Source organism: Chanos chanos, chromosome 12, assembly GCF_902362185.1.
Source record: "Chanos chanos chromosome 12, fChaCha1.1, whole genome shotgun sequence".
In the NCBI taxonomy this organism is placed as follows: domain Eukaryota; kingdom Metazoa; phylum Chordata; class Actinopteri; order Gonorynchiformes; family Chanidae; genus Chanos; species Chanos chanos.
The window spans coordinates 8,451,210-8,471,653 of record NC_044506.1 but is presented as its reverse complement, the minus strand read 5'-3'; the positions used below and the strand labels follow the sequence as shown (position 1 = coordinate 8,471,653).

The following is a 20,444-nucleotide window of genomic DNA, read 5'->3' as shown; positions in this document are numbered from 1 at the left end:
TTGTGTAATAATAGAGCACGTGGACAGAAGGGAATAGATGAATCATGAATGTGCTGGAATATATAAAATAACATTAGACTATTACTGTTGCCTCAGTTTGACAGAGTGATGATTCAGGTGAAAGTTTGGCTGTTTTGGAAATGCAGTAACACGCTGCTGTATATATCTGGAACGTGATGATACAAATTTAGTGATGAAAAAAATAAAGCCAATAACAACAACAACAAAACAGTAATGAAACTATTTCAATCTGATATGATGTGATATAGCCAGTTTGTGTCTAAGTTTACGCAGTTGGAAACCGTATTGCAATATAGTGAATCTTTTTTCACTCATACCTTTTTTTTCTGCTTGGAAAACAGTGACTCACATTATGTGTGTCAGTCATTTATATGGGTCCCTCACACTGAAGCCGAGTTTGAGCTGCTTATCTTCGTGCTATCAGTGTTAACAGTCTGCCTAACCCAGGTAATGGCTGTCTGTTAACGATGGCCAACGCTGTTTGTCACTGGTGTGGTGACTAATTCTCACTGAGCTCACTGCTGTTTTAACTGTGTTTCTCTAGAGCCATCTCACAGCGCTCTCTCTCTCTCTCTCTCTCTCTCTCTCTCTCTCTCTCTCTCTCTCTCTCTGTCTTCCACCTGCAAACCATCAAACAATAGCCCCCTGAACAGTGACTGAAAGCAGTCTGTTTAGTCTGAATCTTAACAGGCCCCTGAGCACAGACCTGTTTTATAAGACGACTCAAACTGCCCGTCTTGTGCGGGGCACTAAATTGATTTGAAGTGTGTGGTCTCCTGGATAGAGGGCAGCTGTAGGAGCCCAGACGTGGATTCCTACAGACCAGCACACCAGACTAACCACGTTAACCCCCTTTCCTTCTCGGGCATCTGACCAGTTCAAGAGTATAAGTATTACAGATGTTATACGGACATGTGACGTCCAACTTCCTTAAAGGGGGGGGGGGGGGGGACTGATGTCATAAGTAAATTGTTTTTAGAAGGCTCAAGTGGCCTGGTTGACTGAATTACTCATGAGGTAGAATTATTAATAGCATGTTGCTGTTTAGAATGTTCTCTTTAGATACAAGTTCATTGTGACAAAAAAGTATTTTAAGTGGTTGAAATTTTCTCGCTCCTCTTTGTTTTAATACGGCTTATCAGCATTTAACATCTTGACCCCACAATGATTCACTCTATAAAAAAAAAAAAAAAAGAAGCAAATTAAACATAGTCATGTAAATTTACAAAAGACGCATTCTCGATTGTTTGCAAGGCCATTTTGTTTTAGAAAAAGTTACACAAGTTACACAATGGTCATTGTGGTTAAGATCATTTTTAAATTGGGGGGAAAAAACTGAATATAAATGTTCAGAGTGGAAATGACTTTCGGGCCTCTGGTCTGGCCTTGAACGGAGCGATGTTTTCGAGGAACCGTTTTCTGCAGGCCAAACGACGTCCCGCCCCGAAGGACACGAGGAGAACACGAGAACCGAACCGACAGCAGGTAGCAGAACAGGATCTGTTTGTTCAGGACGGGTCATAGGAACAGGACTCTGACAGAGTAGAGGACAAATCCGGCTGTCTGTTGGCTTCTGTTTATACCTTCAGACATGAAACCCCGTGTGCCGTAGCTCTCTGGGTTAGACATTAGTCTAACGTACTGTGTACTCAACGTCGTATCTGAGTAAGATTGGAGTCTCATGTGGTAGACAGTGGTACATGTTGTCCTTTAGTGAAGGTATGGATGTATATCCTGGATGGAATGTGTGGTTAATCATATTTCCTCTACATGAGGGGGAAGCAGTCTGCTATAAGTTTAGCTGTGTGCCAGACAGTGTTCACTTAGCTATCGTTTTAAGTGTGACTGTCCATTTATCAGAATTAGTGGCCAACGTATACAGCGCTTTCATGACTGACTGTGGTTTACTTTAGGACATTTAAAAGCAAGCAGAAGTTATTTTTAAGTCACACAAAAGTGCGTTGTAAATCTTCTGGTCGCGCCTGTTGCATAAGAAAATGCAGATCGCTCATCGCTAAGTTCGCGTCGTTACGCTTTTTGGTTCCGAGCCATGGACGTTACGGTAATGTTTGGGCACATTCCTCTATGTGCGGATTAGCAGCTTTTCAAACTTTCAAATGAAGAAAGATCTGAACAGCGCAATTTCGCGACAATTGCGTGCAACCGAGCAGTTCTTCGTTGTTGGCAGTGATGCAATTTCAATGTAATCCCCTGTTCTTTGTTAATCGTGAGTCAGAGTGCGGTTCCAGTAGCGTGTCTGCGTTAGGCACTACATGTCCCTTTAGAGTTACGCAGGATCAGATTTCTCTTTAGATTTAACATCATGATAATAAGTACAGAAGAAGCCCTCTGACCAGCATTGCCCAGTAAAAGGCTTCTGGAACTTTTCCCCCCGAGGATCCACCATGATAAACAGATCTAATGTTTTTTTTCCGTGTGGTGAAGTCTGAGCCCCTTGGGGGTGTACTTCACTGTTAGTCTTTTTTTAGGCCTCTACAACTTCTGGGTAAAAATAAGAAGGAAGTCATGTGACTCAGTATCTGATTCCTTTTTGGGGGAATAATGTAATATGAACACATAATGTGAAAAAACAAACAAACAAACAAAACAAAAAAGGCATTTTAAAACAGATAAACCTAACACACAAATACTGGAAAGAATAAACCTGAGTTTCATTGACAGTGGACTCAGTAGATGGAGAAAAAAAATGTGTGTGAATATTCCTGTCTGCTAGCCAGAAACTCATTCTCGCTCTTTTCAAAGCTTGTCTTAAGTAGACTGCCTGGTTTCTGCTCCTTAATAGTTTTTCTATTCTTTATGCCTTCTAATGTGTAGCTTGTGGACAGCCCTGGAGAGCAGTCACGTACAAGTAGAGCTTATCAGTAGCAAAATTCTGACTGTGCTAAGAAACTAAATTGCCCCTGTATCACCTCGCACCTAATCAGCCGGAGTCCACTGGAAAACAGTTATGAATATTCCACAGCAGTTGCCACGGCGATGCTCCAAAAGCTAGCCTGCTGTCAGACATGGCGGCACATATCAGCGGAGAACACACACACACACACACACACACTCATCCCATCTGTTCCATGGTCACAGTCACACACACACACAGTGCTTCAGGCCAACAAGTGGACCAGGTCAACCTGTCTGTCATCTCTGCATATGTTTTTCATCATGTTGGAGGAGCGGTCATTTTGGGTCATTTGGTGTCTTTCTCTGGGTATTGTCCTTGGTACCGACCCTGCTCAGTCTCTTTCTTTTTTTCGAGCTGTAATTCTACGACCCGAGCGCTGCCTGTACGGCAGATGCACCCGGAAGAAACTTCTAGAAAGTTCTGCATAATGTACCGCACCATTGTTGTGCTTACATTCAGTGATGAAAACCGACTTGCGCTGATCGTGTATGAACTTCAGTAGAAATGAGGTGTGTGGTAACTTTACTCACTGTGTCCTCAAGCTGTCTCCTCAGTTCACCTTGAGTTAAGGTTACTCCCATGGCTTATTGTACCTCACTGAATCACACACAGAGAGGGGTAACTGTACTGTAAGATTTATACCAGCAGGTCACGCTGACATTTACAGCTGCATTTTTAATAACAAATGCTCCAGTTTGGGATTTGGAGACTGTAATAACCCCCCGTCTTTTTTTTTTGCTATGCTGCCTTGATCGAATGTAGATATTATAACAAATTGTATTTAGGCACTCAGAGTTCTCTGTACTCTCCAAATAAAAAAAAAAAAGTGAGAAATAGATCCATTTGAATGTGATCAGTGACACCTAAGTGGCTCATATTTCATAGCTGTAGAAGGGCATGGCGCCAGAGTAAAAGATGCAGACAGACTGTGTGTGTGTGTGTGTGTGTGTGTGTGTGTGTGTGTGTGTGTGTGTGTAATGACCGGCGCATCGCCGATAAGGGCATTGCGCTCTAACGCCGTATCTCTGGGTAAAGCTCCTTCTCATTCGAGCGGTGTCTTGGCTCCGCTAAATCTGATTGGCTGATACCCTGCGTGAGCAGCTGCGTGCTGCTGTCTCTTCCCCTCCCTCCCCGCCTCTCTGCGCTGTATGAGACAGAGAGAGAGAGAGAGACAGAGAGCAGAGAAGAGCAGCAGCGCAGACTAGACAGTCTCAGACAGCTACAGCAGTCCGCACACACACACACACCTCATTCACACAGATACTAAGTCAGTATCCACATAGCCTAAATCCGGGGCATCTGGGCACGTTGTTTTAGGGAGTTTTTTCCCCCCTCGCCGGGAAGCTTAAGAGCGAGCATATCTACCGCTATTACCGCAACGCTTTTTGAATGATTTTGTTTTTAATTCCACATCTGGAAGACCAGACACCTGTTTGTGGGGGACGTAGTGAGATAGAGAAAGAAAGAGACTTGCACGCCACTGGCAGCCTTCCATTTCTCTATTCTTCGCGAGTTTTCGTCTTTTTTTTTTTTTTTTGCGTTTTGAAGCGAAGGGTCTCAGTGTTGCAGGATGGGTAGGCAAGGACATGACAGCTGCACAGCTCCTCCAGTCCTGCGCATGCAGCGCTCGCAGAGCAAACTCAGCCTGTCCGCCTCCTTCGAGGCTCTGGCCGTTTACTTCCCATGCATGAACTCCTTCGACGAGGGGGACGGAGGTAAGACATCTGGACAAACCCGGGTTCTTCTTTTCAGCTCTCATGGAGCTGGTCCGTGTGTGTGTGTTTGTGTGTGTGTATGAGAGAGAGAGAGAGAACAGTGCCTGTGAATGTGCTCTCACATGGCAACAATGACCTTCTCCAGTAGACATCCGACAATGAGAGCAGTAATTGAAGGACTTGATACAGATTTGATGTGTGTATTGATGCACGCTAGCATGCCGTCTTCCTGCTAGAGTTTGAACTCTGCATGCGGCAGCTGAACGGGTGTAGGCTTTGAAAGCGAACGGTGCATCATTTGACCTTAACCGCAAACAGTGTTTCATGTTACAGCGCGTAAGGTCCGATCATTATAAATGTTATAAAAGGTACATTGTCATCATTTCACTGTTTGGGTGAAGTCTGTTTGTTCAGCAGCGATGGTTAAGAATAGACTTGCGTCTGTGAGACAGAGATGTGATGTGTTTACTCCTACCTACACTGTGCTTGAGGTGCGATAAGAGAGGACTGAATCACCGAGGAGTCATAGATACAAATCTAACGCCGGCTCCTCTGGCATTTCTCGAAATAGTTTTAATTTGAAGCTATGAATTTTAATTGAATGATTAATACACACTGTTCCCGACAAGTTTTGACTTTTGAGTTTTGCCTGTTAAACAATTTGGTTATGAAATGATTACCGGATGATTTCATAAAGAATCAGGACGTTTACGCACAGAGACCGGGGTGTAACCAGAATTCCAGATGTTTTTTTGAAGACCCCCCCCCCCCCCCCCACAGATATAGAGCATGTGAAATAGACATGAACCCTCAACATCTTGTACCTTCTCCAGAAAAAAACAAAACATAAATGATAATTTAAGGAGAAAAATTGCAAGTTGAACCTCCACTCTGGAACAGAATGCAATGTTTTGAGAATTTTAAGAGTTTTCTAGAAACCTGGTGGAAACTGTAATTCTTGTGGAAGATGTAATAGTTATAATGGCCCCTGCAGTGAGCCATATGTAATAATTGTACCTCATCTAGCTACTGAAAAAAGGGTTTTACAATACAGGTTTTATAGTAGAATAGACTTGAACAAAAATTTTCCATACTTCCATACTACTCAGGTTACTAATGAGTAAACGTCTGGTGTTATGGATACTCTCCCTCCTTGACAATCTATAGAGGACCTCTTTGTTTTAATATTTGAATGCTGTCTCTGCTCCATCCATACTCTGTGTTATTTGGGAGCAGAACAGAGGAGTATTTACATTGGCCATGGCCACATAACCATACACAGACCTCTTTACTGTCTCACTAATGGGAATTAGATTAAGACTAGAGCCGTATGGAGGAAGTCAGCTGTCCTCTTGTATCAGTATTGAGAGTTTGGTGCTCAGGTTGCCTTGAACAATGCACTCTATAGTATTTGGAGTTTTTAGCCTCCTAGTGGCCACAGCTTGTTACTACAGGTAACCTCACTCAATACAGTGAGTTGGTAGAATGGCACATCACATAGAACGTATGATAAAACAGAAAGTGTATTGAAAAGAAATACAGAAGAGTTTTGACATTCATTGTATTTTTTCCCTGTTTTTAATCGTTCAGTCTAGTTTTTTTTTGTGTGTGTATCTTTTGGTGACACTTTTTTTTCTCTCTGTTTTTGCCTGTGCAGAGGAGGGAAAGAAGAAAAAGCCTGTTCGTTTGGCCATCCAGAGGAGTGTAGAAACAGGACTAGCTATTGAGATGAAGAGCAGGATGACACGGCAGCCCAGCCGAGAGTCCACAGAAGAGGGCGAGAAAGCCAAGCCTGGGAAGTAAGTCATACCTTAGTCTTCCTCATCTTCCTACCACAGTCCAATGTAAACATATTATTGACTGACTGACTGTACAAAATGTGTAAATAGAACAGTTGATGTATGAATGAAGAGTTTTATATTTTCATTTATTGTGTATATTGTTTCTTGTCTGTCCTGAATATGACTGCGAGAGTGTAGGATTTCTCGCAAACGAGTTTAAATCAAACTCCATTGTGCCACCCAAAAAACCCCCCAAAATGTCCGCCAAAAAATTTGTATTTTTTTTTCAATAATTTTTTTTAATCCCGGACGAGCCCCCACTTGTTATGCCCAGCCTAGGGGTTACTGAGCATAACAAAAGTGACCCCCCCTTTTCCCTGTTCCCTTTGAAAACCCGTGCCAGCGAATACAATTCAAAAAGTGATTTATTTACAACAAGTGGTAGTAAAAAGCTTCGGGGGTGAGCGCGGCCAAAACAACCAACAAAATCATCTATATTTTCCAAACTAAATAAACTACTTCCCGAAAATAAAAGAAAAGAAAATACAGAAACCTTCCCTAACTCCCTAGCGAAAAACAGGAGAAAAGAAGAGCGAACAAAAAATGGCTTCACACTCCCTACCACTACCCGAATTGTTAATACGAAAATTATCTACAATATTTTGCAACGAACAAATACCTATCACGACGAAAATTACAAATACACAAATAAAGATCTACAAACTATACAAACGAATCTCTCTGGAAAACACACACAACGAGTTATTGAATCACAATGAAAAGACACGGTCAAAGTGGCCAGGACAAACGAGAGGCAACCGGCATCTGAATGGCGCGTCTTTTTAAAACCGGCGCTGTCAACTGTGGGCCAGTCCCCGATTGCCACCTGCAGAGTAACACATTAAAGACACAGAGAGACATACACGCATTAAAACACACCAGACAGGGGAGGAAACAGCACCACACACAGGCAGGGGGAGAAAAACAACAGCACACAAAATAATACACATTTATGACCATTTATCACTCAGGGTCATAACACTGGGTTAAAATCAGATTTCTTTGGAGACTGAAAGTTTTTGTTATTTATGGTAACCGTGTTGTCTTTCTCCCCCGGCCCACAGTCTTATCTTCCCTGGGGTAAAGATCTCTTCAGACAGCCAGTTCACCGAGTTCTTGGATGGATTAGGCCCCGCCCAACTCGCAGGGAGACAGACGCTGGCCACGCCTCCAATGGGTATGACCTTTCTTCTTTAGTCGATTCTTTATGCCTGTGTAACAGTCGGCCCTGTCTTAACCCTGAATAGACATCGCTGTTAAAATGCTCTCTTATTGGTTAACCAAGAATTCACAGAAACCAAGTTAACATTACTGGTGGAACAGCATGGGTTTTTAATTAGGTTGCTTAATCACAAGTTTAAAGAGATAAGTCTGATTGTTTTGCTTTGTTCCTGAATTCCCAGGTGATATCCAGATTGGAATGATCCATAGGAAAGAGAGGCTGGATGTTGAAGTTATTCGAGCCAGAGGCCTGGTGGGTAAACCAGGCAACAAACAGACGCCAGGTGAGCCCCCCTCACACGACTCACCAAGAACACAAGAGAACACCCACTTTTCACGAGACAGGAAATTATATTACTCCCCTCCAAAGTATATTTCTACATAGGCTTTGTATAAACTATTAGAATTGAAATATCACGCTAGCTTGTTGTTAGTTATATAATCTTAAGATAGCTGGATCATAGTTGTCAGTTATAAGAGTATTATTGGCTAGTTTTAAAATGCAGTCTTGTTTCTGATCATCTTGGTCTGTAAAAACTGTCCGGTTTGGAAAGCTATAGATCAGTCATAGCTGGAGAACCTGGCACATTTCAGTGTGTTGTGCTTTGGCTTTGCCGTGCAAACTTTCGTAGACCTAATGGGAACAACCTTAAACTGTATTTTTTTCGTAGCTCCCTACGTCAAAGTCTACCTCCTAGACAACGGGAAATGTATAAACAAGAAGAAAACGAGACTGGCTCGGAAAACGCTGGATCCTCTTTACCAACAACAGCTTCAGTTTGAGGAGAACCCAGAGGGAAAGGTTTTACAGGTAAAACAAAAACAAACAAAAAACCACCCTGTTCCTTTAGTTCCCATTTGCTGAGTGCAATGAACAAAGACTATGAACTCTTCCAGTTTGAGCCACTTACTTTTCATTCGGAAGGTGTTGAATTCAATGAGCTGCCATGCGGTCGTATTAGGTTTAGTGTTTCATCTCTGCGTTCGATTTTTGCTTGCTTTACAGATTATCGTATGGGGGGACTACGGACGAATGGACCACAAATCCTTCATGGGTGCCGCTCAGATTCTTCTAGACGATTTAGAGTTGACCAACATGGTGATTGGCTGGTACAAGCTTTTCCCTCCCACCTCGTTGGTGGATCCGACTTTGGCACCGTTATCTAGTAAAGCTTCTCAATCATCACTGGACACTTCCAATGTTCGGTCGTAGCAGCGCGATGGGACAGGTTAGCGTTACCGTAGTAACAGCCAGCGACAGAGGTGAGACGAGTCCCGCCCTGGTTACACTGCATGCTTGATGTTGTGTCTTCTGAGCCCAAGTGATGGGAGGCAAAGAGCGGGTCTGCGTCCTTCCGCCAAACAAAAGAAAAAAAAATTCAAAAGTACATGATTAAAAAAAACAGTAACAAAAGAAAAAAGAAAATAGATCAAATAAAACAAGTCAAAAGAAACGCTAGACGCGTCACAAGCGGAAAAGGTCAGAAGGCCTGGTGCTGGTAGCTGGCAAGGACTCACATGGCGCGGGAAGCTCCAATTCAGCGGCGTAGGATTCCCGAAACGGGTCGAAAAAAAAAATTATTCGCGGAGGGAATCGGACGAAAAGAACAGAAAAGAAAAGAAAAGGAAAAAAAAAAACCAACAGAGAACTGATGTGGACTAAGTTCTACACAAACCCTGTTTGGGACAAAAGAAAGATACCATTTTACATCGGTCGTTTCTCTTTCTGTTCTGTACTCTAAGGGATGTCAGTGTTCTCCACCCAGTCTTTGGTATGTGTCTGTCATGCCTGCAAGCCAAGCTGTGAAACCGGGAAAAAAAAGCCATGTTTACCAGTACCAGCTGGCAAAGGTGGGCACACCAGTGAGGAAAAAAAAACAAAAAAAAAACGGGCACCCTGGAAAGCCCCCCCACCCCCGTCCCAGCCCCCTCACACACACCCTCACTGACGTTACCCCTGGCCCCCTCACTTCTCCTCCCCTCCAGACACAATCCCGAACCACAAATGCACGTACGCACACCGAGTCCCCAAACAGGAATCCCCAACGGACTCCACCCAGCCAGAGCTGCAGAGATGAAATTCCAAGATGTATGGCAATACCGTCGTGGCCACTAATCCAGTTTAATCTCAGATGGAGCCCAATGCAGAAAGATCCAGAACAGAATGTGCTCCAGTAACGGTTCTCTCTTTGTTGATGTGCTGTATGAAATTATGAAATTCATGAAAGAATTTTTTTTTCTTTCTTTCTTTCTTTTTTTTTTTTTGTTGCATGGATGCAAAGTAAGCTGTACTGGGGGGAAAAAAGATAGATTCATTTTCGCCGAGGCTGCGACTTGCAAGAAAAAAATGAAATAAATAAAAGAAGAAAGAAAAAAAATAAAGACGGAAAGAGAGGGGGGAAAAAAAGAATAAAGTCAGCCATTTTGGACAGTTGATATTATTTTTAATATGAAATTCTGTAGTGCATGGTTTTCAAGGAGAGGGAATGCGAGAGAATGAAGCTGTGGTTGCCATCCTTTAAAAATGTCGTTTTCTGTATTTTCACAGATACCAGTTTCAGGAATACTCTGTGTTCTGTTAAAGCTAAAACTAAAAATAGAAAAATAAAGCTCTTCTTGGAGAAAGAGAGAAATGAGGAAACTACAAAAAAGACAAAAAAAAAAAAAGAAAGAAAAAGAAAACGATGTTTGATATCGATTTCATCGCAAAAAGGTTTAGGCCTTAAGCAAAACATTACGTGCAAATTTTACATGTCTGTCTCTCCTATCCCCAAAAGGTGGCGCCATTCTCAACATAAGCCCCCAGGAGGTTACGTTCAGGCAGAGCCGTGGATTAACAAACAAGTCCGTTTCCTAACTATTTTTGAATTTGGGGGTAAATTGATTCATTCATTCAAACCAAGCATGTTGGTAAAAAAAAAAGTTTTTTTTCTCTTTTTTTTTTGCAACATAGCTTGAGAACACCTTCCGAGTAATTCAGCATGTTTTGATAAAGATGTTTGGGAATTTTGCAGTTTTTTCTTGTACAGTGCATGTTAAACCTGAAGTTCAGTTTCTCCCTCATCCGCTTGTTCTCAAATGTCCTGTTAACGTAGTCGGGGGGGGTCTCTCACGAAAGGACGGTTCAGACATTCAACTCAACATTCCACCTCCTGGTATTTACGGTTTCTTTGAGATTTAAAAACAAACAAACAAATAAACAAACAAAGAAAAGAAAAGAAAATAAAGAAATGAGAATTTTATATTTAATGGAGGTTGATTAGGAAAAAAAAAAACAAGTAAGGTTGCAAGTATATTTTATTTTATTATTGTTATAAAAATGATAAAATAAAAAAATGATTCTTGTGGGGGTCGGTGCAGCAGAAGGACTGTAATTCCAGATGTGCAAGTGTGAGAACAGTGTAATGTACTTTCTTGCTGTGATGTTCATACATTGCTTGTCAAGCAAGGGATGAATCACATGGTACCTGGAAATGGGGAAAAATTGCCACACAATATGAATTTTTAATTGTTTCTTGTTTTGAGAAAATAAAATTCATTTACTATTTGCTGCCTCTTCACTTATGTGTATGTACGTGTGTATGTGTGTATGTATGTATATATATATATGAATGTGTGTGTGTGTCTGTGTGTTTGATACACTAGTCCACAAAATGTTCATTTAAATTTTTGTCATGTCTGTTTCACTAGCTTAAATGACACTCACAGAATAAGAGTCACGCCAGCCTGCATCTGGATGCCATCTTTGTGTCTCGAGAGCGATGTGCGCACAACTCCCAAATGTGACTTTTGCAGTCATAACATTCAGAGTGTACCTCACAAACAAAGATCGGCCGCAGTTCACAAAGAAACAACAACGTTCTTGTTTTGATAGGACCATCTGGTAGCTGCGTGGTATAGTTCGATAACGCTTGCTGTGGTTTACAAATATATTTAAAGAGAGAAAGCAGAAGTGCTCTTAGTCATGCTTAGTGGAAGCTAAGGTGGAGGGGGGGAGATAATTTCACTCAGCATAAAGGTATGTTGAATTTCAGTTATTACTTTCAGATGATTCAGCCTAATTAATACTCATGCCAAGACAACAAAAACTACATCGATTGCACATATAAATGCTTACATTGAGATTGATATGAAATGTTTAATCACATGTCTTTGCAGATGAGTATGTCGTTTCTCTTTAGAGCTGTGCATTTACGCATTTTACAGAAATAGAAATTGAGCTGATATACATTTGAATTGAAATATACATTAATTTACAGTGTATAAAAAAAATACGAGGCTTTTAATGTGTCAAGAGGCTTACAACAGCTACTGAAATGCAGAAATACCTGAAAAGTGAATGGCTGTATCAAAAGTAATCAAGTATTTGTGTGTCACTTGACAGTGCACATACCTCCTATTCCACAATGAAAAGAGCAGCGTTTATATGGAACAGTGTGAATGTTCTTGTAAAAGAGTTAGGGTTAGGGTTAGGGTCTCAGCACCGATGAGCTACATACTTTTCCCTCTTTCAGACAATGGCCCGAAACTGTAAACAAAGCCTGATGAAGGCCTGGTCCACGGTCACCCTTCTCTATACATCAGGCCACAAGACGGGCTGGAGATACGTTCTCCTCCACCTCCTCGTCTGCTTCGCCGTCAGCTTGCTCCTCAGCCTCCTCCTCCACACAATTTTGTTTTTCTCCTTCAAGAATGACATGGTGGTGTCTGGAGGTATCACAGCTGGATGTGCCATTGCCGTAACCACCGCTCTCTTCCTCTCCAGACGCGTCCGCTGCTTTGCGCTTCTCTTTCTCGTCGCTTGTGCCATGAGACAAGGGCGGAATCTCCTCCTGATGGCCGGGACAAGCTTGGTCATTTTTTGGAACATGAAGAACACCTACCAAAACCTTCAGAAGATTGCCCAGAGCCTGCTGTGCAACATCCAGAAGAAGAAAGAACTTCTAGACGTCAGTCCCCTTGACAACTATGTGCGTATGCTCAAGTGGATCAAGAAACAGTTAAAAGATTTCTCAGATCTTGGCGTTGTCAAGTTTGAAACAGATCTACGTGTCTGGCCTGAACTACGGTCCAAGGAAACTCGAGAGAAACTTGAGAAAGCAAAGGAAACTATGAAAGAAATCGAAAAGAATGTTCAAAACAGCTTTGATGTGGTTCTGTCTGTTGGCGAGAAAATATTACCATTCATGGGGATCATTTTGGTTTTGATTGTCACTACGCTCTTCCTCAAGAGATTCGCGCACAACAAGAAATACAAAAATAAGTTCATCACAAGGAAATTCGTGGAGTATGATGAGCGACAGAAAGCTGAAGGGAAACCTCATGTTCTCCCACTAACCAAAAAAGAGGCCAAGCGCTACATCACTATTCCTTCAGCAAACCTGAGGACCGGGGAAGTGTCCACCATGGTGACGTTCTTCGTCCCTGTAGGAATCCAGGTTCTTACCTGGCTGTTCCTCATAGGGCTGGATGGACTTCTCTACTGGATCATCATCACCCTCAACAAACACCTGGCTGAGTTGGAGCCTTTTAGCATTCCCATTAAGATGACCGCTAATGTGAGTATTAAAATAGAGTCAATCAAATATGAATACATATCCAGTGCTCACGAAGACATCTCCAAATCTACGTTTTTCCTCTTTCACCTCTAGCCATATATGAATATAGATATATGACAAAGGCTTTTTAAGATTTGTATCTTTTCTCTCCTTAGAGCGAGAGCAAATTTCTTGGCATTCACGTGTCAGGAAATACTAAGGTGGCAGATTTCTCCTACTCCGTGTCCCTGTTTGAGAAGGAATGCGTTCCCGAACCCACCCTCATGCTTTCTAATTCGGTGATTCCGGTGTCCATGATCGCGGTCGTCTTGGTGATCCTTGGCTTGTTGTCTTCGAAGCTTGTCCAGCTTCAGTCGCTTGTGTCAGAGGAGTTTTATACTGACAGCGCCAGCGAGAGGGTGGAACACCTTCATGCCAAAATTGTCCGCAAGAGGTCGAGGAAACCGCTCAGAGCCCTGAAGAACACTCTCATGAGTTTTGGAAAAAATGTATGTTGTCCATTTTTCCATTTCAGAACTGTTTGAATTAGATGTAACCTAAAACAGAATTCCATATGCGTGCATCTTTTCTGAGTGTTTTGTATTTTTTCATTTTTCTGCAGAAGAAATTCTGGTTTCCAATACTGTATCGCACCAAAAAGGAGGAACATCTACAACTCTCCTGATTTTCTCTGAGAAAAGTGGCATCTGATTCTGTCATAGCCTGGAAGGTTACTTTTTTAAATAAGTGGAATTTTCTGCTTCAATTAGTATGTTAGTAACTGTTTTATTTCGACTTCAGAGGGGGGAAAATGAATAGAATTGATAGAAAAAAGTATGATTGTATTTCAAGGCTTGAAATTTCGCTTTAATTCTTGAAATTTTTACTTTAATCTTGAAGTTTATTTCGTGAATAAGATTCGAGATTAAAGTGGAAACTAAGAAAACAGTGATGAAATTGAATTTCGATAATAAAGTTGAAACCCCACTGTCTTTCTCCTTGTATCTGTTTCTCCTACTTTTTGTCTGTCTCCTGAATGCAGAAAACCTTGGTCTTTCTTGGTGTTGTCTGTGATAAACATATCACCAACACACAAATCTCCAGGGGATTTCTATATGGTTTTGTATGTCTTATGCAAATTTCCTGTGTGAACAAGGGCTTCACAGGACAATGAATTCTTTGCTCTTCCCTATGCTTTTACTGTGTTGTGAATCTAGTGTGCCGTATCTTTAAATTTCTGACTATGAGCAGTTGCTTTGAAAGTCCCTCTGATGGATTGTATTTTGGCACAATGCACTTCTCCCTCTTATTAAACCTCTTGACCTAAAGAGCGTTGGTGTGTTACTCATTGTACTGATTTGAGTCACTCATTAAGGTGAAAAATGTTGGTTGGACTCAACAAACGTAACAGAATCGGCGTGACTGGTTTCAACTCTTTTGACTACGCACTGTCATTCATTAGTCAAGGCCACTTTGCTAATTCAGGAATTATTTCAATGATGCCATGCCAAAAAAGTCACCAAAAGCAACACAGTACATGTACAAATGCAATATTTATTTCCTAGTTACATTTTGTGCAGACAGTGTGCCTGATGGAAATGTTACATCTATAGATTCGTCAAAGCAATGTCTACCTCAATTATTATCGGTAGTACAGACACACAGGACTCATTTCACTACACTTCTCTGACACAAAAGCTTTAGTCCCAAGCAATTCTAATTTGTTTCCACTCATACACATAGAGTGAAGGAGTGTGACAGTGTAGGAGGAGGTACACAAAAATTCTATCTGAACCAGGCCAAAGAAGGCAAATAAATATTTACTGCCCACAATAACAATATGTAGACTATATATTTGGCATATAGAGAAGAGAGAGGAAGACAGAGATAGATAGAGAGAGAAAGAGAACAGACAGAAATTAGAAGAGAGAACCAGTTTGGCAATGACACAGCAGGCTTTAATGCACAGATGACAGACAGTTTTTAAATTAGCACTTCCTTGTGTTTGTTCTCATGATAAAATAGGCCCAGAGTGAAGATATGCACATTTTAATAATTAAGAACCTTCGATTTCTGAAACACTCCAATCAGTTGTCACCATCATCAAGCAAATACTTACATATTTTTCTTCCTTTTCCTGCAGTCATTTTTGTTGTGACTGTAATGCCGTGAAGCAGGCTGTTTGAGTAAGAGTTTGCAATGACTTACATTAAGCCCCCTGCTGGTCATTGTACATAGTACAAAAATTATATCAGCATTCTAACTAAAGCTTTTTCATGCTGTAGCTTCAGTTAAATGTGAAAGTCCGCGGTAAAGTTCCAGTAGAAGGTGTTAAGATGGCATCAATTAAAAATAAAAAAAGATATCCGGTGTGGTTTAGAACTAAAATATATATCAGAAGTATGCACAGTTGAAGAAGAGCATAGCTGAAGAGAAGATGCAGTTTCACTCGATTTGTCAGTATGCTGGATTTCATTTTAGTTTTTAAATAATGGATTTAAAGGTAGAGATAATATATATCTAAAGGTACTACTGGAGATAAGACATGACGTTTTCTTCAGTCACTGTTTCATAGCAGTAAACATACGCTACAAAAGAAGGCTCAGTAAAAAGACCTGAAGCGCTGTGTATACCGTCTCATAAATACCACATAAAATAGATTGTTAACTGCCAAAGTAAAAGAAACAGCTGAGCCAGTGAAACCCGAAAAAAGCATATTCTCCAACATAGGTATATATACTAAATTAATTACGCAAGTAACATCCCACCTGCTAGGGGACTGTCTAGAACGCATAACGTGAAAAACGCTTAACGCGGTTTAAAGTACCAAATATGACAGGTAGACACTCCAAAATGCTCGCATTTATAGCTATTCCATTATACTAAATATATCCAAAAGCTTGAGAACGTATTCAGAAGGGAGATATTTCAACTATTGATTAAGCGTTCCCTCTGTGCATAAGTAAAAACGCTTAACGAGATAAAACCCGATTAAGATGATAGCTAGAGACTCAAAACCTTCCACGGTTCTATCGTTCCTTCAGCACGAACTTCATCCAAAAGCTTGAGAATGTAGCCAGAAGAGAAATGTCATTTTAGGTAGATTCTAACTCGTTAAGCGTTTTTACATATGGGCAAAGAAAACGCCAAATGAGTATTTGAAGGACTTCCCTTCTAACTACATTCTCAAGCTTTTGGAAACAGTGCTGAAGGACAACTGTAACAGAGGAAGGTTTTGAGGGTCTGGCTATTATTTTAGATAGATTCTAGCTCGTTAAGCGCACGTAATTTGCCCACTGGGTCAGCACCTATTGCACATCTGGCTGGCCTAGAAGGGGTCTCCTCTCTCTGTGGTCCTTCTCAAGTTTTCTCCTATTTTTCCCTAGCATCTGGGTTGTTGTTTTTTTAGGGGTTTGAGTATTCGAAGTATTTCCCTTATGGCTACATTCTCAAGCTTTTGGATATAGTAAATGCGGAAGGAAAGCTATAATCCTGGAAGATTTTGAGTTTCTAGTTTTCATTTAAGGTGCGTTTTCGCTCGTTACGCGGATAAGGGCAAAGAAAACACTTAATGAGTTTTTAAAGTATTTCCCCTCTAACTACATCCTCAAGCTTTTGGATATAGTGAATGCTGAAGGACAGCTTTAGTCGTGGAAGGCGTTGAGTCTCTAGCTGTCATTTTAGGTAGGTTCTAGTCGTTAAGCGTTTTTATGGACAAAGAAAATGCTTAATCAGTATTTATTGTCAGTTATAATTTCTCTTCTGACTATATTCTCGTGCTTTTGGGTATATAGAACTATGGAATAACTACAAATGTGAGCAGTTTAGGGTTTCCACCCGTCATATTTAGTACTTTAAACCGCGTTAAGCGGTTTAGACTCTCTCCGTGCGGGCTGTTATAAGGGCATGACTAGAGGAAGCGAACTAATTAACTGAAATAAGACTAGTTGCTGAAACGCATACAGTGGGAGCTACATTGATGAGCGTTTCTCAGCTTGTTGAAGTTTCATGAGGAGCAGTTGCTAATGTTGTCACTGGAGCTGGTCTGAGTCTGAGGGAAAGACGTCATCGAGTATAATCGAGTGTGATGGTTGTAAGCTCATATTCTTTGTCCTGTGTGCGTTGGTTTGAGATGCAAGGCAAAAGAACTCCGAAACATCTAAGCCGCCGCTATCTGTCCAGGACATACGCAGCACTTTCATCAAAAGCAAGCTAGAATACATATAACTATGACTAACAATACAGTAGTAAATTTGGTCATAGTGGATGAACAACTCAACCAACTTAAAATGCATATTTGCAAATGACAAATATTTCATTATTTCATTTACATTTATTCATTTAGCACAAGCAGATGACTACATTTCTCCTACTCCGTGTCCTCGTTTGAGAAGGAATGTGTTCCTGATCCCACCCTCATGCTTTTTAATTCCGTAATTCCAGTGTCCATGATTGCGGTCGTCTTGGTGATCCTTGGCCTGTCTTAAAAACATTTCCAACTGTTTGGTTTTATTTGCTATCTGAGATCCTTATAATACATCTTATATAATTTTTTTTCCCAAAGAGATTCCGGTTTCCAGTATTTTATCGCACCAAAAAGGAGGACCATCTACAGCTCACCTGATTTTCTCTGAGAAAAGTGGCATCTGATTCTGTAATGTCCTGGAGGGTTACTTTTCTAAAAATAAGTTTAATTTCTTATTTGTCCAAAGTATCTACACAACTTTGAGCCTTTTAGTAATATACACATTACATTAGCCTACTGTACATGCTGCAGGAGAGAACAAATATATGCTGGAAAATCTATACAAAACAAAATGTTGATTACTAACAGTTACAGGGAATCTAGCGAGCTGTCTCACATATCCTTGTAAGTGTAGGTATTATCCCGAGGTAGAGAGAGAGAGACAGCGATAGAGAGAGAGCAGGTTTATCAGTGACACTGTAGGCTTTACCACACAGTTAACGGAGAGATTTAACGTAGCATTTCTGGTGGGGTGTTTTTTTTTGTTTTAACGTTGAAATGGCCCAACAGAAAGAGACATACACCTTGGTAGTCTTTGATTAAATAATTAAATTCTGAATAACTTTAAACATTGTTCAGTACGATAGAACAAATAATTATAGATTTTACCCTTTACAGTTCCTCCTTTCTGTTGTAATGTTGTGACAGTATAATGCAGTAGAGCGGGCAGTTTGAGGAAGAGTATGCAATGATTTGCATTAGGTTTGGTTGCCCTCTACTGGTCATTGTGCATAGTACAAAAATATGTCGGTGTTATAATTCTAAGAATTATTTACAGTGAGTAGATGGCAGAAGTGCGACATATTCTGCTACGTACATTCTGGAGCTATGTTACTTTTTGACCTTGATGATCATATGATCAGAGATGAACCATAATGCATACACAGCGTATCCACTTCTCAACCTATAAGATACAAGTTATGGTGGTAGAAACTAAACAGGTCTCATGGACTTGATGACCTGCATTGTGTATCACTGAAGATCAATTAATGGCTATTATTATAAAAAAAAAAATATATATATATATATATATATATATATATATATATATATATATATACACACACACACACACATATATATACACATACATATATACACACACACACACACACACACACACACACGGACATATATATATACACACACACACACACACACACACACGGACATATATACACACACACACACACACACACACACACACACACGTAGCAATGAAAAATGTGACTATGGGTCTGAATCCACAGCACGGTTCTCTCTCTTAGGTCACACCAATAAAGCACTGAGCAAGATATTTAGCACCAGGGTGGTTCCAGAAGCATGTGCTACCTCTGTCTTACACAATAATACAATAATAAGTCATATTTAATAAGTGAGGGTGCTACATGACTAGCATAACTGTGGACAACACACTTTATCCCAACAGAGAACAGAGACTACAGGAAGAAAGAGAGTGCTTCCCTATATACAAATAACATATGAAATAAAGATAGTTTTGCTAAGTACCACACACTCAGATCTGAGTCAGACTCCAGGACCAATCAGAGGTCAAAGAAAGACAGTGTTACAACAGTCAGTGTTGCACGAATGCCTTTGTTGTTTTATTATCTTAGTGCAGTAAACAGTTAGGTATTTATATTTATAGATATTCATCAACACTTATCACATAACAGAAAAAAAGCACAAGACACTTTAACATGCTTCTCAAGTAACCACTACAGAAATTAAAATCAATAATAAATACACACACTCACACGAGAATTCTCAGTACCAAAACATTAGAGTTACCAAAACAGTAACAAAACAATAAATACATCAAACATTGGTAGCTGTTATACAATGTAGAGTCCTTAAAAATAGTCACTCATGAACTCTTCATTTTCCTTTTTAAATAAATTTCTCTAGCCTGTGATCTCATTCATTCACTCACTCACTCACTCACTCTCTCTCAGTCGCACACACACACACACACACACACACCATTCACACACATAATTCCGTACTCTATACAATGTTACTGAAATAAACTTCAACGTACCTTCACGTTAACAGCCATAGATCCTATAGAATCATCTCCCTTTTTTTTTTTTTGCTAGCGGTGTAGGAAAGGAAACGTCTGACATCAAGGTACACTTACAGTCGAATTTTAACATCTCTGTATCTCTCACTGGATCTGGACTGGTTCTGGACCGGTTCAGTTTTCCTTTGTACCACTATGAGCAACTTAAGTATTCGGTCTGATGCTTTTTCAAAACAAAACAAAATAAAAAAATTTCCAAATCAGCGTCGAGGGACAATCTACTGCAAAAGCCATTGCTTCGTTGTATTTCACTGATTTAATGAATATGCGTTTGTTTTTTAATAGAATTTTGTTCTCCCAAAAAGAATAATTATACGAATATCAAGAGGTGTAACGGTTGACCATATTCACAGTTCAGTGCCTTGGTTTTTGGGCCACAGTTCGGTTTGTATTAGAGTTTGGTTTGAAAGAAAACTGAACCAACTCAGAAATGAAGTTTTTTTTTTTAAAACATATACAGATTGAACACATAAAGAACAAATTTAAGACAAACAGTAAGAAAGCTTTTCAAAGGAAAAAAAACATGAGAATGCAAGACAACTAATATTCAGTACCTTCCATTTTGAGGTTTTTCTTTTCGAAAT

General features: G+C 40.4%; 2 protein-coding genes across 2 annotated transcripts in view; both read left to right on the top strand.

The window, feature by feature from the left end:
• rims2b (regulating synaptic membrane exocytosis 2b) overlaps positions 1-8,928 on the top strand; it is a 92,370-nt gene extending 83,442 nt beyond the window's left edge. The window contains exons 28-32 of the mRNA XM_030788463.1: positions 6,311-6,452; positions 7,559-7,671; positions 7,898-7,999; positions 8,387-8,526; positions 8,722-8,928. Coding sequence (XP_030644323.1) covers positions 6,311-6,452; positions 7,559-7,671; positions 7,898-7,999; positions 8,387-8,526; positions 8,722-8,928 — 704 coding nt within the window. The remainder of the gene's footprint in view (positions 1-6,310; positions 6,453-7,558; positions 7,672-7,897; positions 8,000-8,386; positions 8,527-8,721) is intronic.
• Positions 8,929-12,232: 3,304 nt separating this feature from the next.
• LOC115824704 (dendritic cell-specific transmembrane protein-like) lies at positions 12,233-13,937 on the top strand. Its single transcript, XM_030788461.1, has 3 exons — positions 12,233-13,273; positions 13,429-13,761; positions 13,875-13,937. The coding sequence occupies exons 1-3, from the start codon at positions 12,233-12,235 to the stop codon at positions 13,935-13,937; spliced, it is 1,437 nt and encodes a 478-aa protein (XP_030644321.1).
• The last annotated feature ends 6,507 nt before the right edge of the window (positions 13,938-20,444 follow it).

Excerpts from the sequence above, each read along its gene's own strand:
- LOC115824704 (XM_030788461.1), top strand. The coding sequence starts at position 12,233 with ATGGCCCGAAACTGTAAACAAAGCCTGATGAAGGCCTGGTCCACGGTC. Across the intron at positions 13,274-13,428 it reads CCATTAAGATGACCGCTAAT|AGCGAGAGCAAATTTCTTGG; the intron begins GTGAGTATTAAA and ends TTCTCTCCTTAG. Across the intron at positions 13,762-13,874 it reads TCATGAGTTTTGGAAAAAAT|AAGAAATTCTGGTTTCCAAT; the intron begins GTATGTTGTCCA and ends ATTTTTCTGCAG.